This window comes from Symphalangus syndactylus, chromosome 11 (assembly GCF_028878055.3).
Source record: "Symphalangus syndactylus isolate Jambi chromosome 11, NHGRI_mSymSyn1-v2.1_pri, whole genome shotgun sequence".
NCBI lineage: Eukaryota > Metazoa > Chordata > Mammalia > Primates > Hylobatidae > Symphalangus > Symphalangus syndactylus.
In genome coordinates, this window is record NC_072433.2 from 49,316,335 (window position 1) to 49,342,730 (window position 26,396).

Here is a 26,396-nt window from a genome sequence, read left to right on the forward strand (position 1 = left end):
GAATGATGGAAGCCGCAGGGCATGGCGTGTGGCACCCTTTGGCAGGTCTGTTTGAAATCAGGGATAAGGGAGGCTTCCTGTCACAACTTGAATCCCTACCCTTGCCATTTCTAATTAGGCAACTTCCAAACACAAATTCATAGGGAGAAGTTTTCTTCCTCTCTATCGCACTAGCAGGTGATGGTCTTTCCTGTTCTATCGTTTTGGCTTTAGCTCCAGCCCCTCTTTATTTATTTTGCTGATATTTTACGCATGCCACACGAACCCGTCCAAACAAACGGTGAACAGGGGCCATAGCGTATCGATTTCTTACACGGCTGAAGGGCAAACCACCCTTTTTTCCAAACTTCTTTTCCCATTTCCCCACCAATTCAGCACGCTGGATTACATTTCCTTTCGCATTTCCATCTTGGTCTTATCCCACACGTGGAGACGGGAATGATTTCTCGTTTTCTGTTCCAAGAATTACCAGTAAGCAGAATACATCCTACCCCATCAGCAAGCCCCAGTGTGATCGATTTCTTTCACTCTCCTTCGTCTCGTCCCCCCCAAACCCCGCCCCACCCCTCAGGGACTACGTGAAACAAACAGTTGTTCAGTGAAACTAACCTGAAGTTACAGGTCAGCTTTCTTTCCTCGGCTGGCGCTCAGACGGGCAGGTGCTGGAGCAGCCCCGCTGGAAGCGATGCAGCATCCAGGAAGACCGAGGAAGGGGCGGAGAGGGACCTCTGCTTTCCAGGCTGCCTTTTATACCGCCTCTGGTCTCCGGACGTGGAGCGCACCCTAACCTGATCCATTACAGGTACCTTAATTGCAATTAACTTAATCCAATCACATGACCTGGAGACGTCTGTCTGCACAGCCCACTCTAAGATCATGTTCACCTTTGGCCGACATTCTAAAACCTACGAGTACAGCTGTAAGCTTTGAAGGATAGTTGTTCCCCGTCAGACGTGTGACACTGGTTCGTCTACCCTTGTCTCGTTTTCCGTCTTGACTGCCTTTTCGTTGTTTGTTTGTTTGTTTGTTTGTGTTAAAAAAAAAATGTGGTAAAATAGACGCCTTTTAATTGGGCCGTGTCTACTACATCTCGACGTAGGACTCAGTGTCATCAAGGAGATTCTCCTGGACACGCCGTCACGGCCATGATCCATCTTCAGAGCTTCTCTTTCTTCCCCACGGTAAGTCTGTCAGCAGAGAACACTGACCACACCCTCATGTGTTTTCTCCTCCAGGAGGCGCTTGGAAACCACCGTGAGTTGGACTGCACTGGGAAACACAGATGAACTAAGTCAAGACCGCTTTGTCCTTCAGCGCCTGGCTCCCTTTTCAACTCGTCTTGCGACTCCAGGCATTATGCCTGAAAAGTCTCCGGGACGCCTGTGAGGCTCTACTTCCCTGGGTCCCATTGCCATTTCTCTGGATTTGCGAGGATCCACCGGACCTTCTTTGGAACTCCCACGTCGGTGAACTTTGGTGCCACGTCCCCTAATTCTGTCCTTGGTCATCTGCACCTGCACGGGTTAGGCTCCATGTTCCATGGACGGGAAGAGACAGGCAGGAGTCGGAATGCTTAACCGACACACTGGGGCATTTTCTCCTGTAGCCCAAGTGACCCCATGGTCTGGTTGAGCTTTGGAACCGGTCGCGTCCCCCTCGACACTGCACCCGACTCCCAGTTTCTCAATCTTGTTGGCCCCCCGGCGACCTCCGGTTCGATGAATTGCACCTGCTGAAACTCGAGTCCCCTTTGACTTGCGCTTCATGAATTATTCGTGATTCAGGTTGGAACCCCAGCTTACGACCCCCTGTAGGCCGTTCTCTGAGCTTTCCGGTCACATCGTTTCCTTTCACGCTCTTTGGTTCATCGTGGTCCTGCTCGTTCTGCTGTCAGAGGAGCAGAGAGTTGATCTTCTTGATTCTGGATACTGATACTTTCTAGGTGATCTGGATAAGCAAGATGACGACCCTCAAGAGCGGCGGAAAGGGAGCAGCCATTTGGTGGGCCGCAGGGAATCCCGCTCAGTTCCCAGGGCTCCTAGATGTGGAATCCTGGTCAGAGTTGTTCCCAGGCCAGAGAATGGAGATAGCCTGTGCATGATGGGATAGCCCTGCCTAGATCGTTCAGTGAGTCTCTAGCTCAGCTACTCTTAGGATCGCGGGGAGGACCGTGGAAAGGCCCGGTGTCAGACATCCGGAAAGAAGACGGGATGAATGTCTTACCTCTGAAGTACATCCCGAATCTGGGAGTTAACTTCAGCTTTGCTGGGGTCTATTTGGCGAATGAAAGTGTGCCTGGTGCATACGCACATCCGGCAGCCACTTCATGGGGGCCGTCGCAATTGGAACCACGCACCTGGTGTCGGCGTTTGAGCCAAATGGGGACCCGTGGTGCAAGCAACCCTCCCCACGTGTTAGCGTGCGTGAGATTCAGCTGGCGGCATTTTACTAGGTGCGTGTTGGTAGAGTGGGGTTGAGGTTTGCTTGCTCCTGTGGATGTAGAAGATGTCAAAGGTCCTGCCCAGCCCTGCGGTCCCCTCAGTCAACTGTGTTTCGGAGACATAACGATTTGGATAGCTAACAAGTCAAGAAAGTTTCAAGCCCTTGGAAGATCAGTTAAACACAAACACGGAATGAGAGTCAAAAGACAATATGTCATCTTTTTGAGAATTTTACTCACTTCAAGCACATTAAACACACACATTGACAAAGGCATGCCAGAGCCCAGTTTTCGAGGCCGAGGAAGGACCCCGAGAGCGCGCAGCGCAGCAGGCTTCCCAGCGTCCCAAACACTGCTCTCGGGGCGGGGCGCAGCGGAAGGGCTGCACCTCTCAGGGTTCCCGAACTTTTCCCTTATTCAGTCATCTAGAGAGCAAAAACACAGTCATTCCCCAGTTTCCTATTGACGTCCCAGCAGATGTCTGACTCCTGCGCGTCGCCCAGTTTCTCAGGCAACCAATCACTGGCACGGAAGCTTTTCCTGGCGCGTTTCCGGAGAGCCATGCGAACTACACTGTCCCTCACGAGAATTCAATGAGGCAGAGTCCCTGCATCGGCTCCCTGCCTGGCCTGGGCTCCCACCTCCGCAGAAGCGCCACAGCCAGGGAGCTTCGGAGTCACCGCAGAGAGTCTGCTCGCTGCTCTGCGCTCCTCAGTCCCACAGTCCCCTCCAAGTCACGGGAGCGGGAGGCCAAGGAGCCCCTGCCACCTGCCGTCTCACTCCAGGTCAGAATCGCTGTCCTCTGAGGAGGAGGAAACCTGAAGGTCCTCATAGAGGACACTCGCTGGGACACGAACACCGGGACCCTGAGACTTCTCTGAGACATGAGGGCTCTGAGCGAGGAAGGCTCCCGGCTTCTCAGGAGAGTGAAATGAGGGAGCTGTCAGGAGGCTGGAGCTCCACCATCCATTGTCCAGTCTCCGGAAGAGCACTCTGAGAGGCTGGGCCCCGTCATGGCTGGCCGCCGGGTGACGGGACACGGTGCAGGCCTGGGCAGTAGGCAGGCAAGGTCTGCTGTGCGGAGGCTGCCGGTCGATGCTGGGCACCTGGGCGGGTGTCCTCCTGCCCATCTGGGGCGACGTACTCGGTCCAAGTTCGGTTGCGGCCGGCGGAGGTTGGAGAGTGTCCGGGGCCCCGAGCTCACCTCCCTGGATGGCGTCTTCGGGGATCTGGAAGGGACCCAGTCTCGGTATCTTGGGGAAGTTCAGGCAAGCCTGAAGCGGAGCCTGGGCAGGTCTCTTGGCTCCTGGCCTGAAGCTGAGATTGGAGCCTAGGCCCAAGCTGCGTGTGGCGGCTGGTGGGCAGGGCTGTGAGGTCAGCGCGGGACGTCTGTCTTGTGCCTGGGGGCTGATGGCCTGGAGCAGGCCGTGGGTTTGCGAGGCAGCCTGGGGAACTTCTCGGCAGCCACCCTCCGGGCTGCTGTGTGTCGGCTTCACCACGAGGAGAGGCCCCGGGCCCTGGTGCCTGACTGCAGGCTGAGGGATGGGGGCCGCAGCCCCTGTCTGTCGTTCCTTTGGTCCAAGACTAGAGGGGTAGCTCACACTGGCTTTTCTGAAGGGAGACAGTGAAGCCAAGACGGAGCCCCTGTCAGACATTTCGGTAGCTGAGCCATCAGTGAGGACAGGGTCCACGCGTGGCCTCTTACTGGTTGTGTGGAGCGGCATTGGCCTGCTTGCAACCTGAAAGACAGGAAACCACACACGTTACAAGTTCCTCTGCATGGAGCCGACACGAAAATCAGCCACTTCCAAAGACGAGGGGCACGCGCCAGGAAATTCTCGATACAGAATCGACAGGCGGTCCTTGGAAGTAGGGACAGACCCTCCACCTGAGTGCTGATCAGGACAAGACTCATGAAAGATGCGCTCTCGAGCTATGTGTAGCTGATCCGAGCACACCATTGTTCAAAAGAACAATGTCTTGGGCATTAACTGGATCGGAGTGCCTCCGCTCAGCCTTCCCTGAAGTGGAAGGGACTAATGCCCTTCTGAAGGCGGGTTGGTGGCTCAAGGGTTCTCAGGAGGTGTTCTCTGAAAACCTGCATGTTCCTGGGTTTAGCCCTCTCCATGTTTGGGGCCTCTGAGGGACGAATTTCCTCACGCCGCCAGGAACATGTTGTTGGCAAGCTTGCCGTAATTGGACAGAAAGAAGGCAACGGGAAATAAGGCATCCTCAGATGCCTTCACCTGCAATCCAACTGACCTGGAAGGATGGTGGAGTCACTGACCCAAAGAAGGCAAGAAAGAGGGGTTCCCCGATTAACTCCCGCAGCCGGGAAGCTGAAAGGAAATCAACCAGTGTGACCTAGAGGAGAAAAAGACCAGGGGCCCGGGGTGACACTCACCCTCAGATCATCACAAGATTCCGTGGATCCTCTTCGATTTGGCAGCGGCTTCTCTGGAGGTTTCACGGAAAATATCCGGAGGAGAGCCTTCCTCTGCGGGTCTTGCTGCCTGCAGAACAGAAAAAGGTCATTCCGTGCCCCCTGGTTCTCCCCGGGAGACAGGGAGAACCCTGCCTGGGGCCCAGGCCCATTCCGTGTTGCGTGACACAGAAATGGACATCTGGTGCCCTTTCCGCCTCTGCACCTTCCCTCACCTGCCAACCTTCCCATCCTCCTGGTGGCCCTCTAGGCTTCCCAACTAAGGACTGTGATTTGGACTCCATTGCTTTTCCCCCTGTCATGGGGAACCTGCACGAAGCGCCCCCGCCTCTCCCCGTCCCCGAATCAACCAGAGCCAGAGGGGCTCCTGGGTGTGGAAGAACGGAGGACAAGGAGCTGCGCTCTATTTCCTGCAGCGTTCCTTCCCTGGCCCGGAGACGGAAAGGCACACGGTGTGCAGGTGCAGAGACACCATGTCCTTAGGAGGCAGTACTCTAAGAGTGGTGAAAACCCCTCCCACCGCTCACCTTGGTCTCTCTTCCTTCTCTCCTTTATCCTTGTTCAAGGGCCCCGGGTTCGCCTCCACCGGGGGCTTCCACGGTTTCAGGTTTTCCTTCCCTTCCCTCTTCCCGAAGGTCTGTGGAACCAGGGCTGCCTTCCAGCACTTCATGGGGCACCTGGTACTTCTGGCCGTGTGGCCAAAGGCCCCGCAGTCTTTGCACTTGAGCTGTGGGTGGAAAGGAAGTGATGTCAGTGAGTGAGCTGAAGCCACAGGCAGCCATCCGATGTCAACATTGAGAGGGATTATGAATTCAGAGCTGAATAAGGATTCCAAAGAGGGGACCCCGGCATGGGGGCCGTTAAGTGCTGGGAGAGTTCGGATACGATGTTCCCTCCCAAAGCCCATGTGACGGAGGACCTCTAAAAGGAAGGACTCAAGGTACCAAGGGGCACGATCGTGACCCCGATGTCAACGACACAGCCAAAGGTGGCTACACAGGATTCTAAGTAGAAAGGGAGGTTGCCCCCAAGAGTCTCTCAAGGGATTTATGGGGCCGGGGAGGAGGTCCCAAGCCACGCCCACCTCGGATGGGAAAAGCAACCTGGGTGGTGGTGACAGAAACCTTTGGAATCCAACCCAGTCTCTGAGGACCCTGTGACACCGCCTCCCCCCGCCCCAACACCCACCCCTCCCCCATTCCCAAGAGATACAGGGCTAGACTTACCCTGGGATCTTCTTCATCGGGCGGGGGAGCCCTTGGCGCAACTGGGGCCCTCCGCTGCTTCTGGAGGGTCTGGGCTCTCCCGAGTCTGTTGGCGCCAGTTTTGGGGTCACGACGGGCCAACATCTTCGTCTCCTGGGGGTTCTATGACCGCCTTTTTCGGGGGTTGAATGTTGGGTCACCTGAAACACACACAAACACACCCATATTGATGGTGAAGCACACTGGATATTCACACACACCCACAGGAAACCTCCAGCTAACTCCTTGCCGCTGTGGTCGTGAGGAGACTTCACCACCGGTCGGTCAAGTCTGTGGCTCACACTGTGCTGTGTACACCCTCAGATATTGTGTGATCCTCTGCCATGATTACCAAGTCCGAGTGTAAACCTCGCCTGCCACAGGGCCCATGGCCTAGGGTTGGGGAGCTGAGCTTTCTGCCCCAAACAAACCACTGATTCTGAAGACTGGACTGAGGTGTATCACGATTCACGCCGGTAGAAGACACGATGATTCTATCTCCCTTGACGGCCAGAATGATGGAAGCCGCAGGGCATGGCGTGTGGCACCCTTTGGCAGGTCTGTTTGAAATCAGGGATAAGGGAGGCTTCCTGTCACAACTTGAATCCCTACCCTTGCCATTTCTAATTAGGCAACTTCCAAACACAAATTCATAGGGAGAAGTTTTCTTCCTCTCTATCGCACTAGCAGGTGATGGTCTTTCCTGTTCTATCGTTTTGGCTTTAGCTCCAGCCCCTCTTTATTTATTTTGCTGATATTTTACGCATGCCACACGAACCCGTCCAAACAAACGGTGAACAGGGGCCATAGCGTATCGATTTCTTACACGGCTGAAGGGCAAACCACCCTTTTTTCCAAACTTCTTTTCCCATTTCCCCACCAATTCAGCACGCTGGATTACATTTCCTTTCGCATTTCCATCTTGGTCTTATCCCACACGTGGAGACGGGAATGATTTCTCGTTTTCTGTTCCAAGAATTACCAGTAAGCAGAATACATCCTACCCCATCAGCAAGCCCCAGTGTGATCGATTTCTTTCACTCTCCTTCGTCTCGTCCCCCCCAAACCCCGCCCCACCCCTCAGGGACTACGTGAAACAAACAGTTGTTCAGTGAAACTAACCTGAAGTTACAGGTCAGCTTTCTTTCCTCGGCTGGCGCTCAGACGGGCAGGTGCTGGAGCAGCCCCGCTGGAAGCGATGCAGCATCCAGGAAGACCGAGGAAGGGGCGGAGAGGGACCTCTGCTTTCCAGGCTGCCTTTTATACCGCCTCTGGTCTCCGGACGTGGAGCGCACCCTAACCTGATCCATTACAGGTACCTTAATTGCAATTAACTTAATCCAATCACATGACCTGGAGACGTCTGTCTGCACAGCCCACTCTAAGATCATGTTCACCTTTGGCCGACATTCTAAAACCTACGAGTACAGCTGTAAGCTTTGAAGGATAGTTGTTCCCCGTCAGACGTGTGACACTGGTTCGTCTACCCTTGTCTCGTTTTCCGTCTTGACTGCCTTTTCTTTGTTTGTTTGTTTGTTTGTTTGTTTGTGTTAAAAAAAAAATGTGGTAAAATAGACGCCTTTTAATTGGGCCGTGTCTACTACATCTCGACGTAGGCCTCAGTGTCATCAAGGAGATTCTCCTGGACACGCCGTCACGGCCATGATCCATCTTCAGAGCTTCTCTTTCTTCCCCACGGTAAGTCTGTCAGCAGAGAACACTGACCACACCCTCATGTGTTTTCTCCTCCAGGAGGCGCTTGGAAACCACCGTGAGTTGGACTGCACTGGGAAACACAGATGAACTAAGTCAAGACCGCTTTGTCCTTCAGCGCCTGGCTCCCTTTTCAACTCGTCTTGCGACTCCAGGCATTATGCCTGAAAAGTCTCCGGGACGCCTGTGAGGCTCTACTTCCCTGGGTCCCATTGCCATTTCTCTGGATTTGCGAGGATCCACCGGACCTTCTTTGGAACTCCCACGTCGGTGAACTTTGGTGCCACGTCCCCTAATTCTGTCCTTGGTCATCTGCACCTGCACGGGTTAGGCTCCATGTTCCATGGACGGGAAGAGACAGGCAGGAGTCGGAATGCTTAACCGACACACTGGGGCATTTTCTCCTGTAGCCCAAGTGACCCCATGGTCTGGTTGAGCTTTGGAACCGGTCGCGTCCCCCTCGACACTGCACCCGACTCCCAGTTTCTCAATCTTGTTGGCCCCCTGGCGACCTCCGGTTCGATGAATTGCACCTGCTGAAACTCGAGTCCCCTTTGACTTGCGCTTCGTTAATTATTCGTGATTCAGGTTGGAACCCCAGCTTACGACCCCCTGTAGGCCGTTCTCTGAGCTTTCCGGTCACATCGTTTCCTTTCACGCTCTTTGGTTCATCGTGGTCCTGCTCGTTCTGCTGTCAGAGGAGCAGAGAGTTGATCTTCTTGATTCTGGATACTGATACTTTCTAGGTGATCTGGATAAGCAAGATGACGACCCTCAAGAGCGGCGGAAAGGGAGCAGCCATTTGGTGGGCCGCAGGGAATCCCCCTCAGTTCCCAGGGCTCCTAGATGTGGAATCCTGGTCAGAGTTGTTCCCAGGCCAGAGAATGGAGATAGCCTGTGCATGATGGGATAGCCCTGCCTAGATCGTTCAGTGAGTCTCTAGCTCAGCTACTCTTAGGATCGCGGGGAGGACCGTGGAAAGGCCCGGTGTCAGACATCCGGAAAGAAGACGGGATGAATGTCTTACCTCTGAAGTACATCCCGAATCTGGGAGTTAACTTCAGCTTTGCTGGGGTCTATTTGGCGAATGAAAGTGTGCCTGGTGCATACGCACATCCGGCAGCCACTTCATGGGGGCCGTCGCAATTGGAACCACGCACCTGGTGTCGGCGTTTGAGCCAAATGGGGACCCGTGGTGCAAGCAACCCTCCCCACGTGTTAGCGTGCGTGAGATTCAGCTGGCGGCATTTTACTAGGTGCGTGTTGGTAGAGTGGGGTTGAGGTTTGCTTGCTCCTGTGGATGTAGAAGATGTCAAAGGTCCTGCCCAGCCCTGCGGTCCCCTCAGTCAACTGTGTTTCGGAGACATAACGATTTGGATAGCTAACAAGTCAAGAAAGTTTCAAGCCCTTGGAAGATCAGTTAAACACAAACACGGAATGAGAGTCAAAAGACAATATGTCATCTTTTTGAGAATTTTACTCACTTCAAGCACATTAAACACACACATTGACAAAGGCATGCCAGAGCCCAGTTTTCGAGGCCGAGGAAGGACCCCGAGAGCGCGCAGCGCAGCAGGCTTCCCAGCGTCCCAAACACTGCTCTCGGGGCGGGGCGCAGCGGAAGGGCTGCACCTCTCAGGGTTCCCGAACTTTTCCCTTATTCAGTCATCTAGAGAGCAAAAACACAGTCATTCCCCAGTTTCCTATTGACGTCCCAGCAGATGTCTGACTCCTGCGCGTCGCCCAGTTTCTCAGGCAACCAATCACTGGCACGGAAGCTTTTCCTGGCGCGTTTCCGGAGAGCCATGCGAACTACACTGTCCCTCACGAGAATTCAATGAGGCAGAGTCCCTGCATCGGCTCCCTGCCTGGCCTGGGCTCCCACCTCCGCAGAAGCGCCACAGCCAGGGAGCTTCGGAGTCACCGCAGAGAGTCTGCTCGCTGCTCTGCGCTCCTCAGTCCCACAGTCCCCTCCAAGTCACGGGAGCGGGAGGCCAAGGAGCCCCTGCCACCTGCCGTCTCACTCCAGGTCAGAATCGCTGTCCTCTGAGGAGGAGGAAACCTGAAGGTCCTCATAGAGGACACTCGCTGGGACACGAACACCGGGACCCTGAGACTTCTCTGAGACATGAGGGCTCTGAGCGAGGAAGGCTCCCGGCTTCTCAGGAGAGTGAAATGAGGGAGCTGTCAGGAGGCTGGAGCTCCACCATCCATTGTCCAGTCTCCGGAAGAGCACTCTGAGAGGCTGGGCCCCGTCATGGCTGGCCGCCGGGTGACGGGACACGGTGCAGGCCTGGGCAGTAGGCAGGCAAGGTCTGCTGTGCGGAGGCTGCCGGTCGATGCTGGGCACCTGGGCGGGTGTCCTCCTGCCCATCTGGGGCGACGTACTCGGTCCAAGTTCGGTTGCGGCCGGCGGAGGTTGGAGAGTGTCCGGGGCCCCGAGCTCACCTCCCTGGATGGCGTCTTCGGGGATCTGGAAGGGACCCAGTCTCGGTATCTTGGGGAAGTTCAGGCAAGCCTGAAGCGGAGCCTGGGCAGGTCTCTTGGCTCCTGGCCTGAAGCTGAGATTGGAGCCTAGGCCCAAGCTGCGTGTGGCGGCTGGTGGGCAGGGCTGTGAGGTCAGCGCGGGACGTCTGTCTTGTGCCTGGGGGCTGATGGCCTGGAGCAGGCCGTGGGTTTGCGAGGCAGCCTGGGGAACTTCTCGGCAGCCACCCTCCGGGCTGCTGTGTGTCGGCTTCACCACGAGGAGAGGCCCCGGGCCCTGGTGCCTGACTGCAGGCTGAGGGATGGGGGCCGCAGCCCCTGTCTGTCGTTCCTTTGGTCCAAGACTAGAGGGGTAGCTCACACTGGCTTTTCTGAAGGGAGACAGTGAAGCCAAGACGGAGCCCCTGTCAGACATTTCGGTAGCTGAGCCATCAGTGAGGACAGGGTCCACGCGTGGCCTCTTACTGGTTGTGTGGAGCGGCATTGGCCTGCTTGCAACCTGAAAGACAGGAAACCACACACGTTACAAGTTCCTCTGCATGGAGCCGACACGAAAATCAGCCACTTCCAAAGACGAGGGGCACGCGCCAGGAAATTCTCGATACAGAATCGACAGGCGGTCCTTGGAAGTAGGGACAGACCCTCCACCTGAGTGCTGATCAGGACAAGACTCATGAAAGATGCGCTCTCGAGCTATGTGTAGCTGATCCGAGCACACCATTGTTCAAAAGAACAATGTCTTGGGCATTAACTGGATCGGAGTGCCTCCGCTCAGCCTTCCCTGAAGTGGAAGGGACTAATGCCCTTCTGAAGGCGGGTTGGTGGCTCAAGGGTTCTCAGGAGGTGTTCTCTGAAAACCTGCATGTTCCTGGGTTTAGCCCTCTCCATGTTTGGGGCCTCTGAGGGACGAATTTCCTCACGCCGCCAGGAACATGTTGTTGGCAAGCTTGCCGTAATTGGACAGAAAGAAGGCAACGGGAAATAAGGCATCCTCAGATGCCTTCACCTGCAATCCAACTGACCTGGAAGGATGGTGGAGTCACTGACCCAAAGAAGGCAAGAAAGAGGGGTTCCCCGATTAACTCCCGCAGCCGGGAAGCTGAAAGGAAATCAACCAGTGTGACCTAGAGGAGAAAAAGACCAGGGGCCCGGGGTGACACTCACCCTCAGATCATCACAAGATTCCGTGGATCCTCTTCGATTTGGCAGCGGCTTCTCTGGAGGTTTCACGGAAAATATCCGGAGGAGAGCCTTCCTCTGCGGGTCTTGCTGCCTGCAGAACAGAAAAAGGTCATTCCGTGCCCCCTGGTTCTCCCCGGGAGACAGGGAGAACCCTGCCTGGGGCCCAGGCCCATTCCGTGTTGCGTGACACAGAAATGGACATCTGGTGCCCTTTCCGCCTCTGCACCTTCCCTCACCTGCCAACCTTCCCATCCTCCTGGTGGCCCTCTAGGCTTCCCAACTAAGGACTGTGATTTGGACTCCATTGCTTTTCCCCCTGTCATGGGGAACCTGCACGAAGCGCCCCCGCCTCTCCCCGTCCCCGAATCAACCAGAGCCAGAGGGGCTCCTGGGTGTGGAAGAACGGAGGACAAGGAGCTGCGCTCTATTTCCTGCAGCGTTCCTTCCCTGGCCCGGAGACGGAAAGGCACACGGTGTGCAGGTGCAGAGACACCATGTCCTTAGGAGGCAGTACTCTAAGAGTGGTGAAAACCCCTCCCACCGCTCACCTTGGTCTCTCTTCCTTCTCTCCTTTATCCTTGTTCAAGGGCCCCGGGTTCGCCTCCACCGGGGGCTTCCACGGTTTCAGGTTTTCCTTCCCTTCCCTCTTCCCGAAGGTCTGTGGAACCAGGGCTGCCTTCCAGCACTTCATGGGGCACCTGGTACTTCTGGCCGTGTGGCCAAAGGCCCCGCAGTCTTTGCACTTGAGCTGTGGGTGGAAAGGAAGTGATGTCAGTGAGTGAGCTGAAGCCACAGGCAGCCATCCGATGTCAACATTGAGAGGGATTATGAATTCAGAGCTGAATAAGGATTCCAAAGAGGGGACCCCGGCATGGGGGCCGTTAAGTGCTGGGAGAGTTCGGATACGATGTTCCCTCCCAAAGCCCATGTGACGGAGGACCTCTAAAAGGAAGGACTCAAGGTACCAAGGGGCACGATCGTGACCCCGATGTCAACGACACAGCCAAAGGTGGCTACACAGGATTCTAAGTAGAAAGGGAGGTTGCCCCCAAGAGTCTCTCAAGGGATTTATGGGGCCGGGGAGGAGGTCCCAAGCCACGCCCACCTCGGATGGGAAAAGCAACCTGGGTGGTGGTGACAGAAACCTTTGGAATCCAACCCAGTCTCTGAGGACCCTGTGACACCGCCTCCCCCCGCCCCAACACCCACCCCTCCCCCATTCCCAAGAGATACAGGGCTAGACTTACCCTGGGATCTTCTTCATCGGGCGGGGGAGCCCTTGGCGCAACTGGGGCCCTCCGCTGCTTCTGGAGGGTCTGGGCTCTCCCGAGTCTGTTGGCGCCAGTTTTGGGGTCACGACGGGCCAACATCTTCGTCTCCTGGGGGTTCTATGACCGCCTTTTTCGGGGGTTGAATGTTGGGTCACCTGAAACACACACAAACACACCCATATTGATGGTGAAGCACACTGGATATTCACACACACCCACAGGAAACCTCCAGCTAACTCCTTGCCGCTGTGGTCGTGAGGAGACTTCACCACCGGTCGGTCAAGTCTGTGGCTCACACTGTGCTGTGTACACCCTCAGATATTGTGTGTTCCTCTGCCATGATTACCAAGTCCGAGTGTAAACCTCGCCTGCCACAGGGCCCATGGCCTAGGGTTGGGGAGCTGAGCTTTCTGCCCCAAACAAACCACTGATTCTGAAGACTGGACTGAGGTGTATCACGATTCACGCCGGTAGAAGACACGATGATTCTATCTCCCTTGACGGCCAGAATGATGGAAGCCGCAGGGCATGGCGTGTGGCACCCTTTGGCAGGTCTGTTTGAAATCAGGGATAAGGGAGGCTTCCTGTCACAACTTGAATCCCTACCCTTGCCATTTCTAATTAGGCAACTTCCAAACACAAATTCATAGGGAGAAGTTTTCTTCCTCTCTATCGCACTAGCAGGTGATGGTCTTTCCTGTTCTATCGTTTTGGCTTTAGCTCCAGCCCCTCTTTATTTATTTTGCTGATATTTTACGCATGCCACACGAACCCGTCCAAACAAACGGTGAACAGGGGCCATAGCGTATCGATTTCTTACACGGCTGAAGGGCAAACCACCCTTTTTTCCAAACTTCTTTTCCCATTTCCCCACCAATTCAGCACGCTGGATTACATTTCCTTTCGCATTTCCATCTTGGTCTTATCCCACACGTGGAGACGGGAATGATTTCTCGTTTTCTGTTCCAAGAATTACCAGTAAGCAGAATACATCCTACCCCATCAGCAAGCCCCAGTGTGATCGATTTCTTTCACTCTCCTTCGTCTCGTCCCCCCCAAACCCCGCCCCACCCCTCAGGGACTACGTGAAACAAACAGTTGTTCAGTGAAACTAACCTGAAGTTACAGGTCAGCTTTCTTTCCTCGGCTGGCGCTCAGACGGGCAGGTGCTGGAGCAGCCCCGCTGGAAGCGATGCAGCATCCAGGAAGACCGAGGAAGGGGCGGAGAGGGACCTCTGCTTTCCAGGCTGCCTTTTATACCGCCTCTGGTCTCCGGACGTGGAGCGCACCCTAACCTGATCCATTACAGGTACCTTAATTGCAATTAACTTAATCCAATCACATGACCTGGAGACGTCTGTCTGCACAGCCCACTCTAAGATCATGTTCACCTTTGGCCGACATTCTAAAACCTACGAGTACAGCTGTAAGCTTTGAAGGATAGTTGTTCCCCGTCAGACGTGTGACACTGGTTCGTCTACCCTTGTCTCGTTTTCCGTCTTGACTGCCTTTTCTTTGTTTGTTTGTTTGTTTGTTTGTTTGTGTTAAAAAAAAAATGTGGTAAAATAGACGCCTTTTAATTGGGCCGTGTCTACTACATCTCGACGTAGGCCTCAGTGTCATCAAGGAGATTCTCCTGGACACGCCGTCACGGCCATGATCCATCTTCAGAGCTTCTCTTTCTTCCCCACGGTAAGTCTGTCAGCAGAGAACACTGACCACACCCTCATGTGTTTTCTCCTCCAGGAGGCGCTTGGAAACCACCGTGAGTTGGACTGCACTGGGAAACACAGATGAACTAAGTCAAGACCGCTTTGTCCTTCAGCGCCTGGCTCCCTTTTCAACTCGTCTTGCGACTCCAGGCATTATGCCTGAAAAGTCTCCGGGACGCCTGTGAGGCTCTACTTCCCTGGGTCCCATTGCCATTTCTCTGGATTTGCGAGGATCCACCGGACCTTCTTTGGAACTCCCACGTCGGTGAACTTTGGTGCCACGTCCCCTAATTCTGTCCTTGGTCATCTGCACCTGCACGGGTTAGGCTCCATGTTCCATGGACGGGAAGAGACAGGCAGGAGTCGGAATGCTTAACCGACACACTGGGGCATTTTCTCCTGTAGCCCAAGTGACCCCATGGTCTGGTTGAGCTTTGGAACCGGTCGCGTCCCCCTCGACACTGCACCCGACTCCCAGTTTCTCAATCTTGTTGGCCCCCCGGCGACCTCCGGTTCGATGAATTGCACCTGCTGAAACTCGAGTCCCCTTTGACTTGCGCTTCGTTAATTATTCGTGATTCAGGTTGGAACCCCAGCTTACGACCCCCTGTAGGCCGTTCTCTGAGCTTTCCGGTCACATCGTTTCCTTTCACGCTCTTTGGTTCATCGTGGTCCTGCTCGTTCTGCTGTCAGAGGAGCAGAGAGTTGATCTTCTTGATTCTGGATACTGATACTTTCTAGGTGATCTGGATAAGCAAGATGACGACCCTCAAGAGCGGCGGAAAGGGAGCAGCCATTTGGTGGGCCGCAGGGAATCCCGCTCAGTTCCCAGGGCTCCTAGATGTGGAATCCTGGTCAGAGTTGTTCCCAGGCCAGAGAATGGAGATAGCCTGTGCATGATGGGATAGCCCTGCCTAGATCGTTCAGTGAGTCTCTAGCTCAGCTCCTCTTAGGATCGCGGGGAGGACCGTGGAAAGGCCCGGTGTCAGACATCCGGAAAGAAGACGGGATGAATGTCTTACCTCTGAAGTACATCCCGAATCTGGGAGTTAACTTCAGCTTTGCTGGGGTCTATTTGGCGAATGAAAGTGTGCCTGGTGCATACGCACATCCGGCAGCCACTTCATGGGGGCCGTCGCAATTGGAACCACGCACCTGGTGTCGGCGTTTGAGCCAAATGGGGACCCGTGGTGCAAGCAACCCTCCCCACGTGTTAGCGTGCGTGAGATTCAGCTGGCGGCATTTTACTAGGTGCGTGTTGGTAGAGTGGGGTTGAGGTTTGCTTGCTCCTGTGGATGTAGAAGATGTCAAAGGTCCTGCCCAGCCCTGCGGTCCCCTCAGTCAACTGTGTTTCGGAGACATAACGATTTGGATAGCTAACAAGTCAAGAAAGTTTCAAGCCCTTGGAAGATCAGTTAAACACAAACACGGAATGAGAGTCAAAAGACAATATGTCATCTTTTTGAGAATTTTACTCACTTCAAGCACATTAAACACACACATTGACAAAGGCATGCCAGAGCCCAGTTTTCGAGGCCGAGGAAGGACCCCGAGAGCGCGCAGCGCAGCAGGCTTCCCAGCGTCCCAAACACTGCTCTCGGGGCGGGGCGCAGCGGAAGGGCTGCACCTCTCAGGGTTCCCGAACTTTTCCCTTATTCAGTCATCTAGAGAGCAAAAACACAGTCATTCCCCAGTTTCCTATTGACGTCCCAGCAGATGTCTGACTCCTGCGCGTCGCCCAGTTTCTCAGGCAACCAATCACTGGCACGGAAGCTTTTCCTGGCGCGTTTCCGGAGAGCCATGCGAACTACACTGTCCCTCACGAGAATTCAATGAGGCAGAGTCCCTGCATCGGCTCCCTGCCTGGCCTGGGCTCCCACCTCCGCAGAAGCGCCACAGCCAGGGAGCTTCGGAGTCACCGCAGAGAGTCTGCTCGCTGCTCTGCGCTCCTCAGTCCCACAGTCCCCTCCAAGTCACGGGAGCGGGAGGCCAAGGAGCCCCTGCCACCTGCCGTCTCACTCCAGGTCAGAATCGCTGTCCTCTGAGGAGGAGGAAACCTGAAGGTCCTCATAGAGGACACTCGCTGGGACACGAACACCGGGACCCTGAGACTTCTCTGAGACATGAGGGCTCTGAGCGAGGAAGGCTCCCGGCTTCTCAGGAGAGTGAAATGAGGGAGCTGTCAGGAGGCTGGAGCTCCACCATCCATTGTCCAGTCTCCGGAAGAGCACTCTGAGAGGCTGGGCCCCGTCATGGCTGGCCGCCGGGTGACGGGACACGGTGCAGGCCTGGGCAGTAGGCAGGCAAGGTCTGCTGTGCGGAGGCTGCCGGTCGATGCTGGGCACCTGGGCGGGTGTCCTCCTGCCCATCTGGGGCGACGTACTCGGTCCAAGTTCGGTTGCGGCCGGCGGAGGTTGGAGAGTGTCCGGGGCCCCGAGCTCACCTCCCTGGATGGCGTCTTCGGGGATCTGGAAGGGACCCAGTCTCGGTATCTTGGGGAAGTTCAGGCAAGCCTGAAGCGGAGCCTGGGCAGGTCTCTTGGCTCCTGGCCTGAAGCTGAGATTGGAGCCTAGGCCCAAGCTGCGTGTGGCGGCTGGTGGGCAGGGCTGTGAGGTCAGCGCGGGACGTCTGTCTTGTGCCTGGGGGCTGATGGCCTGGAGCAGGCCGTGGGTTTGCGAGGCAGCCTGGGGAACTTCTCGGCAGCCACCCTCCGGGCTGCTGTGTGTCGGCTTCACCACGAGGAGAGGCCCCGGGCCCTGGTGCCTGACTGCAGGCTGAGGGATGGGGGCCGCAGCCCCTGTCTGTCGTTCCTTTGGTCCAAGACTAGAGGGGTAGCTCACACTGGCTTTTCTGAAGGGAGACAGTGAAGCCAAGACGGAGCCCCTGTCAGACATTTCGGTAGCTGAGCCATCAGTGAGGACAGGGTCCACGCGTGGCCTCTTACTGGTTGTGTGGAGCGGCATTGGCCTGCTTGCAACCTGAAAGACAGGAAACCACACACGTTACAAGTTCCTCTGCATGGAGCCGACACGAAAATCAGCCACTTCCAAAGACGAGGGGCACGCGCCAGGAAATTCTCGATACAGAATCGACAGGCGGTCCTTGGAAGTAGGGACAGACCCTCCACCTGAGTGCTGATCAGGACAAGACTCATGAAAGATGCGCTCTCGAGCTATGTGTAGCTGATCCGAGCACACCATTGTTCAAAAGAACAATGTCTTGGGCATTAACTGGATCGGAGTGCCTCCGCTCAGCCTTCCCTGAAGTGGAAGGGACTAATGCCCTTCTGAAGGCGGGTTGGTGGCTCAAGGGTTCTCAGGAGGTGTTCTCTGAAAACCTGCATGTTCCTGGGTTTAGCCCTCTCCATGTTTGGGGCCTCTGAGGGACGAATTTCCTCACGCCGCCAGGAACATGTTGTTGGCAAGCTTGCCGTAATTGGACAGAAAGAAGGCAACGGGAAATAAGGCATCCTCAGATGCCTTCACCTGCAATCCAACTGACCTGGAAGGATGGTGGAGTCACTGACCCAAAGAAGGCAAGAAAGAGGGGTTCCCCGATTAACTCCCGCAGCCGGGAAGCTGAAAGGAAATCAACCAGTGTGACCTAGAGGAGAAAAAGACCAGGGGCCCGGGGTGACACTCACCCTCAGATCATCACAAGATTCCGTGGATCCTCTTCGATTTGGCAGCGGCTTCTCTGGAGGTTTCACGGAAAATATCCGGAGGAGAGCCTTCCTCTGCGGGTCTTGCTGCCTGCAGAACAGAAAAAGGTCATTCCGTGCCCCCTGGTTCTCCCCGGGAGACAGGGAGAACCCTGCCTGGGGCCCAGGCCCATTCCGTGTTGCGTGACACAGAAATGGACATCTGGTGCCCTTTCCGCCTCTGCACCTTCCCTCACCTGCCAACCTTCCCATCCTCCTGGTGGCCCTCTAGGCTTCCCAACTAAGGACTGTGATTTGGACTCCATTGCTTTTCCCCCTGTCATGGGGAACCTGCACGAAGCGCCCCCGCCTCTCCCCGTCCCCGAATCAACCAGAGCCAGAGGGGCTCCTGGGTGTGGAAGAACGGAGGACAAGGAGCTGCGCTCTATTTCCTGCAGCGTTCCTTCCCTGGCCCGGAGACGGAAAGGCACACGGTGTGCAGGTGCAGAGACACCATGTCCTTAGGAGGCAGTACTCTAAGAGTGGTGAAAACCCCTCCCACCGCTCACCTTGGTCTCTCTTCCTTCTCTCCTTTATCCTTGTTCAAGGGCCCCGGGTTCGCCTCCACCGGGGGCTTCCACGGTTTCAGGTTTTCCTTCCCTTCCCTCTTCCCGAAGGTCTGTGGAACCAGGGCTGCCTTCCAGCACTTCATGGGGCACCTGGTACTTCTGGCCGTGTGGCCAAAGGCCCCGCAGTCTTTGCACTTGAGCTGTGGGTGGAAAGGAAGTGATGTCAGTGAGTGAGCTGAAGCCACAGGCAGCCATCCGATGTCAACATTGAGAGGGATTATGAATTCAGAGCTGAATAAGGATTCCAAAGAGGGGACCCCGGCATGGGGGCCGTTAAGTGCTGGGAGAGTTTGGATACGATGTTCCCTCCCAAAGCCCATGTGACGGAGGACCTCTAAAAGGAAGGACTCAAGGTACCAAGGGGCACGATCGTGACCCCGATGTCAACGACACAGCCAAAGGTGGCTACACAGGATTCTAAGTAGAAAGGGAGGTTGCCCCCAAGAGTCTCTCAAGGGATTTATGGGGCCGGGGAGGAGGTCCCAAGCCACGCCCACCTCGGATGGGAAAAGCAACCTGGGTGGTGGTGACAGAAACCTTTGGAATCCAACCCAGTCTCTGAGGACCCTGTGACACCGCCTCCCCCCGCCCCAACACCCACCCCTCCCCCATTCCCAAGAGATACAGGGCTAGACTTACCCTGGGATCTTCTTCATCGGGCGGGGGAGCCCTTGGCGCAACTGGGGCCCTCCGCTGCTTCTGGAGGGTCTGGGCTCTCCCGAGTCTGTTGGCGCCAGTTTTGGGGTCACGACGGGCCAACATCTTCGTCTCCTGGGGGTTCTATGACCGCCTTTTTCGGGGGTTGAATGTTGGGTCACCTGAAACACACACAAACACACCCATATTGATGGTGAAGCACACTGGATATTCACACACACCCACAGGAAACCTCCAGCTAACTCCTTGCCGCTGTGGTCGTGAGGAGACTTCACCACCGGTCGGTCAAGTCTGTGGCTCACACTGTGCTGTGTACACCCTCAGATATTGTGTGTTCCTCTGCCATGATTACCAAGTCCGAGTGTAAACCTCGCCTGCCACAGGGCCCATGGCCTAGGGTTGGGGAGCTGAGCTTTCTGCCCCAAACAAACCACTGATTCTGAAGACTGGACTGAGGTGTATCACGATTCACGCCGGTAGAAGACACGATGATTCTATCTCCCTTGACGGCCAGAATGATGGAAGCCGCAGGGCATGGCGTGTGGCACCCTTTGGCAGGTCTGTTTGAAATCAGGGATAAGGGAGGCTTCCTGTCACAACTTGAATCCCTACCCTTGCCATTTCTAATTAGGCAACTTCCAAACACAAATTCATAGGGAGAAGTTTTCTTCCTCTCTATCGCACTAGCAGGTGATGGTCTTTCCTGTTCTATCGTTTTGGCTTTAGCTCCAGCCCCTCTTTATTTATTTTTCTGATATTTTACGCATGCCACACGAACCCGTCCAAACAAACGGTGAACAGGGGCCATAGCGTATCGATTTCTTACACGGCTGAAGGGCAAACCACCCTTTTTTCCAAACTTCTTTTCCCATTTCCCCACCAATTCAGCACGCTGGATTACATTTCCTTTCGCATTTCCATCTTGGTCTTATCCCACACGTGGAGACGGGAATGATTTCTCGTTTTCTGTTCCAAGAATTACCAGTAAGCAGAATACATCCTACCCCATCAGCAAGCCCCAGTGTGATCGATTTCTTTCACTCTCCTTCGTCTCTTCCCCCCCAAACCCCGCCCCACCCCTCAGGGACTACGTGAAACAAACAGTTGTTCAGTGAAACTAACCTGAAGTTACAGGTCAGCTTTCTTTCCTCGGCTGGCGCTCAGACGGGCAGGTGCTGGAGCAGCCCCGCTGGAAGCGATGCAGCATCCAGGAAGACCGAGGAAGGGGCGGAGAGGGACCTCTGCTTTCCAGGCTGCCTTTTATACCGCCTCTTGTCTCCGGACGTGGAGCGCACCCTAACCTGATCCATTACAGGTACCTTAATTGCAATTAACTTAATCCAATCACATGACCTGGAGACGTCTGTCTGCACAGCCCACTCTAAGATCATGTTCACCTTTGGCCGACATTCTAAAACCTACGAGTACAGCTGTAAGCTTTGAAGGATAGTTGTTCCCCGTCAGACGTGTGACACTGGTTCGTCTACCCTTGTCTCGTTTTCCGTCTTGACTGCCTTTTCTTTGTTTGTTTGTTTGTTTGTTTGTTTGTGTTAAAAAAAAAATGTGGTAAAATAGACGCCTTTTAATTGGGCCGTGTCTACTACATCTCGACGTAGGACTCAGTGTCATCAAGGAGATTCTCCTGGACACGCCGTCACGGCCATGATCCATCTTCAGAGCTTCTCTTTCTTCCCCACGGTAAGTCTGTCAGCAGAGAACACTGACCACACCCTCATGTGTTTTCTCCTCCAGGAGGCGCTTGGAAACCACCGTGAGTTGGACTGCACTGGGAAACACAGATGAACTAAGTCAAGACCGCTTTGTCCTTCAGCGCCTGGCTCCCTTTTCAACTCGTCTTGCGACTCCAGGCATTATGCCTGAAAAGTCTCCGGGACGCCTGTGAGGCTCTACTTCCCTGGGTCCCATTGCCATTTCTCTGGATTTGCGAGGATCCACCGGACCTTCTTTGGAACTCCCACGTCGGTGAACTTTGGTGCCACGTCCCCTAATTCTGTCCTTGGTCATCTGCACCTGCACGGGTTAGGCTCCATGTTCCATGGACGGGAAGAGACAGGCAGGAGTCGGAATGCTTAACCGACACACTGGGGCATTTTCTCCTGTAGCCCAAGTGACCCCATGGTCTGGTTGAGCTTTGGAACCGGTCGCGTCCCCCTCGACACTGCACCCGACTCCCAGTTTCTCAATCTTGTTGGCCCCCCGGCGACCTCCGGTTCGATGAATTGCACCTGCTGAAACTCGAGTCCCCTTTGACTTGCGCTTCATGAATTATTCGTGATTCAGGTTGGAACCCCAGCTTACGACCCCCTGTAGGCCGTTCTCTGAGCTTTCCGGTCACATCGTTTCCTTTCACGCTCTTTGGTTCATCGTGGTCCTGCTCGTTCTGCTGTCAGAGGAGCAGAGAGTTGATCTTCTTGATTCTGGATACTGATACTTTCTAGGTGATCTGGATAAGCAAGATGACGACCCTCAAGAGCGGCGGAAAGGGAGCAGCCATTTGGTGGGCCGCAGGGAATCCCGCTCAGTTCCCAGGGCTCCTAGATGTGGAATCCTGGTCAGAGTTGTTCCCAGGCCAGAGAATGGAGATAGCCTGTGCATGATGGGATAGCCCTGCCTAGATCGTTCAGTGAGTCTCTAGCTCAGCTACTCTTAGGATCGCGGGGAGGACCGTGGAAAGGCCCGGTGTCAGACATCCGGAAAGAAGACGGGATGAATGTCTTACCTCTGAAGTACATCCCGAATCTGGGAGTTAACTTCAGCTTTGCTGGGGTCTATTTGGCGAATGAAAGTGTGCCTGGTGCATACGCACATCCGGCAGCCACTTCATGGGGGCCGTCGCAATTGGAACCACGCACCTGGTGTCGGCGTTTGAGCCAAATGGGGACCCGTGGTGCAAGCAACCCTCCCCACGTGTTAGCGTGCGTGAGATTCAGCTGGCGGCATTTTACTAGGTGCGTGTTGGTAGAGTGGGGTTGAGGTTTGCTTGCTCCTGTGGATGTAGAAGATGTCAAAGGTCCTGCCCAGCCCTGCGGTCCCCTCAGTCAACTGTGTTTCGGAGACATAACGATTTGGATAGCTAACAAGTCAAGAAAGTTTCAAGCCCTTGGAAGATCAGTTAAACACAAACACGGAATGAGAGTCAAAAGACAATATGTCATCTTTTTGAGAATTTTACTCACTTCAAGCACATTAAACACACACATTGACAAAGGCATGCCAGAGCCCAGTTTTCGAGGCCGAGGAAGGACCCCGAGAGCGCGCAGCGCAGCAGGCTTCCCAGCGTCCCAAACACTGCTCTCGGGGCGGGGCGCAGCGGAAGGGCTGCACCTCTCAGGGTTCCCGAACTTTTCCCTTATTCAGTCATCTAGAGAGCAAAAACACAGTCATTCCCCAGTTTCCTATTGACGTCCCAGCAGATGTCTGACTCCTGCGCGTCGCCCAGTTTCTCAGGCAACCAATCACTGGCACGGAAGCTTTTCCTGGCGCGTTTCCGGAGAGCCATGCGAACTACACTGTCCCTCACGAGAATTCAATGAGGCAGAGTCCCTGCATCGGCTCCCTGCCTGGCCTGGGCTCCCACCTCCGCAGAAGCGCCACAGCCAGGGAGCTTCGGAGTCACCGCAGAGAGTCTGCTCGCTGCTCTGCGCTCCTCAGTCCCACAGTCCCCTCCAAGTCACGGGAGCGGGAGGCCAAGGAGCCCCTGCCACCTGCCGTCTCACTCCAGGTCAGAATCGCTGTCCTCTGAGGAGGAGGAAACCTGAAGGTCCTCATAGAGGACACTCGCTGGGACACGAACACCGGGACCCTGAGACTTCTCTGAGACATGAGGGCTCTGAGCGAGGAAGGCTCCCGGCTTCTCAGGAGAGTGAAATGAGGGAGCTGTCAGGAGGCTGGAGCTCCACCATCCATTGTCCAGTCTCCGGAAGAGCACTCTGAGAGGCTGGGCCCCGTCATGGCTGGCCGCCGGGTGACGGGACACGGTGCAGGCCTGGGCAGTAGGCAGGCAAGGTCTGCTGTGCGGAGGCTGCCGGTCGATGCTGGGCACCTGGGCGGGTGTCCTCCTGCCCATCTGGGGCGACGTACTCGGTCCAAGTTCGGTTGCGGCCGGCGGAGGTTGGAGAGTGTCCGGGGCCCCGAGCTCACCTCCCTGGATGGCGTCTTCGGGGATCTGGAAGGGACCCAGTCTCGGTATCTTGGGGAAGTTCAGGCAAGCCTGAAGCGGAGCCTGGGCAGGTCTCTTGGCTCCTGGCCTGAAGCTGAGATTGGAGCCTAGGCCCAAGCTGCGTGTGGCGGCTGGTGGGCAGGGCTGTGAGGTCAGCGCGGGACGTCTGTCTTGTGCCTGGGGGCTGATGGCCTGGAGCAGGCCGTGGGTTTGCGAGGCAGCCTGGGGAACTTCTCGGCAGCCACCCTCCGGGCTGCTGTGTGTCGGCTTCACCACGAGGAGAGGCCCCGGGCCCTGGTGCCTGACTGCAGGCTGAGGGATGGGGGCCGCAGCCCCTGTCTGTCGTTCCTTTGGTCCAAGACTAGAGGGGTAGCTCACACTGGCTTTTCTGAAGGGAGACAGTGAAGCCAAGACGGAGCCCCTGTCAGACATTTCGGTAGCTGAGCCATCAGTGAGGACAGGGTCCACGCGTGGCCTCTTACTGGTTGTGTGGAGCGGCATTGGCCTGCTTGCAACCTGAAAGACAGGAAACCACACACGTTACAAGTTCCTCTGCATGGAGCCGACACGAAAATCAGCCACTTCCAAAGACGAGGGGCACGCGCCAGGAAATTCTCAATACAGAATCGACAGGCGGTCCTTGGAAGTAGGGACAGACCCTCCACCTGAGTGCTGATCAGGACAAGACTCATGAAAGATGCGCTCTCGAGCTATGTGTAGCTGATCCGAGCACACCATTGTTCAAAAGAACAATGTCTTGGGCATTAACTGGATCGGAGTGCCTCCGCTCAGCCTTCCCTGAAGTGGAAGGGACTAATGCCCTTCTGAAGGCGGGTTGGTGGCTCAAGGGTTCTCAGGAGGTGTTCTCTGAAAACCTGCATGTTCCTGGGTTTAGCCCTCTCCATGTTTGGGGCCTCTGAGGGACGAATTTCCTCACGCCGCCAGGAACATGTTGTTGGCAAGCTTGCCGTAATTGGACAGAAAGAAAGCAACGGGAAATAAGGCATCCTCAGATGCCTTCACCTGCAATCCAACTGACCTGGAAGGATGGTGGAGTCACTGACCCAAAGAAGGCAAGAAAGAGGGGTTCCCCGATTAACTCCCGCAGCCGGGAAGCTGAAAGGAAATCAACCAGTGTGACCTAGAGGAGAAAAAGACCAGGGGCCCGGGGTGACACTCACCCTCAGATCATCACAAGATTCCGTGGATCCTCTTCGATTTGGCAGCGGCTTCTCTGGAGGTTTCACGGAAAATATCCGGAGGAGAGCCTTCCTCTGCGGGTCTTGCTGCCTGCAGAACAGAAAAAGGTCATTCCGTGCCCCCTGGTTCTCCCCGGGAGACAGGGAGAACCCTGCCTGGGGCCCAGGCCCATTCCGTGTTGCGTGACACAGAAATGGACATCTGGTGCCCTTTCCGCCTCTGCACCTTCCCTCACCTGCCAACCTTCCCATCCTCCTGGTGGCCCTCTAGGCTTCCCAACTAAGGACTGTGATTTGGACTCCATTGCTTTTCCCCCTGTCATGGGGAACCTGCACGAAGCGCCCCCGCCTCTCCCCGTCCCCGAATCAACCAGAGCCAGAGGGGCTCCTGGGTGTGGAAGAACGGAGGACAAGGAGCTGCGCTCTATTTCCTGCAGCGTTCCTTCCCTGGCCCGGAGACGGAAAGGCACACGGTGTGCAGGTGCAGAGACACCATGTCCTTAGGAGGCAGTACTCTAAGAGTGGTGAAAACCCCTCCCACCGCTCACCTTGGTCTCTCTTCCTTCTCTCCTTTATCCTTGTTCAAGGGCCCCGGGTTCGCCTCCACCGGGGGCTTCCACGGTTTCAGGTTTTCCTTCCCTTCCCTCTTCCCGAAGGTCTGTGGAACCAGGGCTGCCTTCCAGCACTTCATGGGGCACCTGGTACTTCTGGCCGTGTGGCCAAAGGCCCCGCAGTCTTTGCACTTGAGCTGTGGGTGGAAAGGAAGTGATGTCAGTGAGTGAGCTGAAGCCACAGGCAGCCATCCGATGTCAACATTGAGAGGGATTATGAATTCAGAGCTGAATAAGGATTCCAAAGAGGGGACCCCGGCATGGGGGCCGTTAAGTGCTGGGAGAGTTCGGATACGATGTTCCCTCCCAAAGCCCATGTGACGGAGGACCTCTAAAAGGAAGGACTCAAGGTACCAAGGGGCACGATCGTGACCCCGATGTCAACGACACAGCCAAAGGTGGCTACACAGGATTCTAAGTAGAAAGGGAGGTTGCCCCCAAGAGTCTCTCAAGGGATTTATGGGGCCGGGGAGGAGGTCCCAAGCCACGCCCACCTCGGATGGGAAAAGCAACCTGGGTGGTGGTGACAGAAACCTTTGGAATCCAACCCAGTCTCTGAGGACCCTGTGACACCGCCTCCCCCCGCCCCAACACCCACCCCTCCCCCATTCCCAAGAGATACAGGGCTAGACTTACCCTGGGATCTTCTTCATCGGGCGGGGGAGCCCTTGGCGCAACTGGGGCCCTCCGCTGCTTCTGGAGGGTCTGGGCTCTCCCGAGTCTGTTGGCGCCAGTTTTGGGGTCACGACGGGCCAACATCTTCGTCTCCTGGGGGTTCTATGACCGCCTTTTTCGGGGGTTGAATGTTGGGTCACCTGAAACACACACAAACACACCCATATTGATGGTGAAGCACACTGGATATTCACACACACCCACAGGAAACCTCCAGCTAACTCCTTGCCGCTGTGGTCGTGAGGAGACTTCACCACCGGTCGGTCAAGTCTGTGGCTCACACTGTGCTGTGTACACCCTCAGATATTGTGTGTTC

At 55.6% G+C, this 26,396-nt stretch overlaps 4 protein-coding genes across 4 annotated transcripts; all 4 read right to left on the reverse strand.

Annotated features, from left to right (window-relative positions):
* Positions 1–2,586: 2,586 nt before the first annotated feature.
* LOC129493396 (putative protein FAM90A26) lies at positions 2,587–6,232 on the reverse strand. Its single transcript, XM_055299567.2, has 4 exons — positions 6,110–6,232; positions 5,411–5,610; positions 4,845–4,953; positions 2,587–4,179 (listed from the first exon to the last, which is right to left on the reverse strand). The coding sequence occupies exons 1-4, from the start codon at positions 6,230–6,232 to the stop codon at positions 3,217–3,219; spliced, it is 1,395 nt and encodes a 464-aa protein (XP_055155542.1). The 3' UTR covers positions 2,587–3,216.
* Positions 6,233–9,230: 2,998 nt separating this feature from the next.
* On the reverse strand, positions 9,231–12,876 carry LOC129493391 (putative protein FAM90A26). The gene is made up of 4 exons (XM_055299561.2): positions 12,754–12,876; positions 12,055–12,254; positions 11,489–11,597; positions 9,231–10,823 (listed from the first exon to the last, which is right to left on the reverse strand). Exons 1-4 carry the CDS (start codon positions 12,874–12,876, stop codon positions 9,861–9,863), a joined length of 1,395 nt encoding a protein of 464 aa, XP_055155536.1. The 3' UTR covers positions 9,231–9,860.
* Positions 12,877–15,874: 2,998 nt separating this feature from the next.
* On the reverse strand, positions 15,875–19,576 carry LOC129493395 (putative protein FAM90A26). Its single transcript, XM_055299566.2, has 4 exons — positions 19,398–19,576; positions 18,699–18,898; positions 18,133–18,241; positions 15,875–17,467 (listed from the first exon to the last, which is right to left on the reverse strand). Exons 1-4 carry the CDS (start codon positions 19,518–19,520, stop codon positions 16,505–16,507), a joined length of 1,395 nt encoding a protein of 464 aa, XP_055155541.1. The 5' UTR covers positions 19,521–19,576; the 3' UTR covers positions 15,875–16,504.
* Positions 19,577–22,518: 2,942 nt separating this feature from the next.
* Positions 22,519–26,164, reverse strand: LOC129493315 (putative protein FAM90A26). The gene is made up of 4 exons (XM_055299335.2): positions 26,042–26,164; positions 25,343–25,542; positions 24,777–24,885; positions 22,519–24,111 (listed from the first exon to the last, which is right to left on the reverse strand). Exons 1-4 carry the CDS (start codon positions 26,162–26,164, stop codon positions 23,149–23,151), a joined length of 1,395 nt encoding a protein of 464 aa, XP_055155310.1. The 3' UTR covers positions 22,519–23,148.
* Positions 26,165–26,396: the final 232 nt, after the last annotated feature.

Coding starts and splice junctions, on each gene's coding strand:
- LOC129493396 (XM_055299567.2), bottom strand. CDS start 6,232: ATGTTGGCCCGTCGTGACCCCAAAACTGGCGCCAACAGACTCGGGAGA. Junction 5,611..6,109: donor CCGATGAAGAAGATCCCAGG/GTAAGTCTAGCC, acceptor TTCCACCCACAG/CTCAAGTGCAAAGACTGCGG. Junction 4,180..4,844: donor AATCTTGTGATGATCTGAGG/GTGAGTGTCACC, acceptor CCTGTCTTTCAG/GTTGCAAGCAGGCCAATGCC.
- LOC129493391 (XM_055299561.2), bottom strand. CDS start 12,876: ATGTTGGCCCGTCGTGACCCCAAAACTGGCGCCAACAGACTCGGGAGA. Junction 12,255..12,753: donor CCGATGAAGAAGATCCCAGG/GTAAGTCTAGCC, acceptor TTCCACCCACAG/CTCAAGTGCAAAGACTGCGG. Junction 10,824..11,488: donor AATCTTGTGATGATCTGAGG/GTGAGTGTCACC, acceptor CCTGTCTTTCAG/GTTGCAAGCAGGCCAATGCC.
- LOC129493395 (XM_055299566.2), bottom strand. CDS start 19,520: ATGTTGGCCCGTCGTGACCCCAAAACTGGCGCCAACAGACTCGGGAGA. Junction 18,899..19,397: donor CCGATGAAGAAGATCCCAGG/GTAAGTCTAGCC, acceptor TTCCACCCACAG/CTCAAGTGCAAAGACTGCGG. Junction 18,242..18,698: donor GAGAAGGAAGAGAGACCAAG/GTGAGCGGTGGG, acceptor TCTGTTCTGCAG/GCAGCAAGACCCGCAGAGGA.
- LOC129493315 (XM_055299335.2), bottom strand. CDS start 26,164: ATGTTGGCCCGTCGTGACCCCAAAACTGGCGCCAACAGACTCGGGAGA. Junction 25,543..26,041: donor CCGATGAAGAAGATCCCAGG/GTAAGTCTAGCC, acceptor TTCCACCCACAG/CTCAAGTGCAAAGACTGCGG. Junction 24,112..24,776: donor AATCTTGTGATGATCTGAGG/GTGAGTGTCACC, acceptor CCTGTCTTTCAG/GTTGCAAGCAGGCCAATGCC.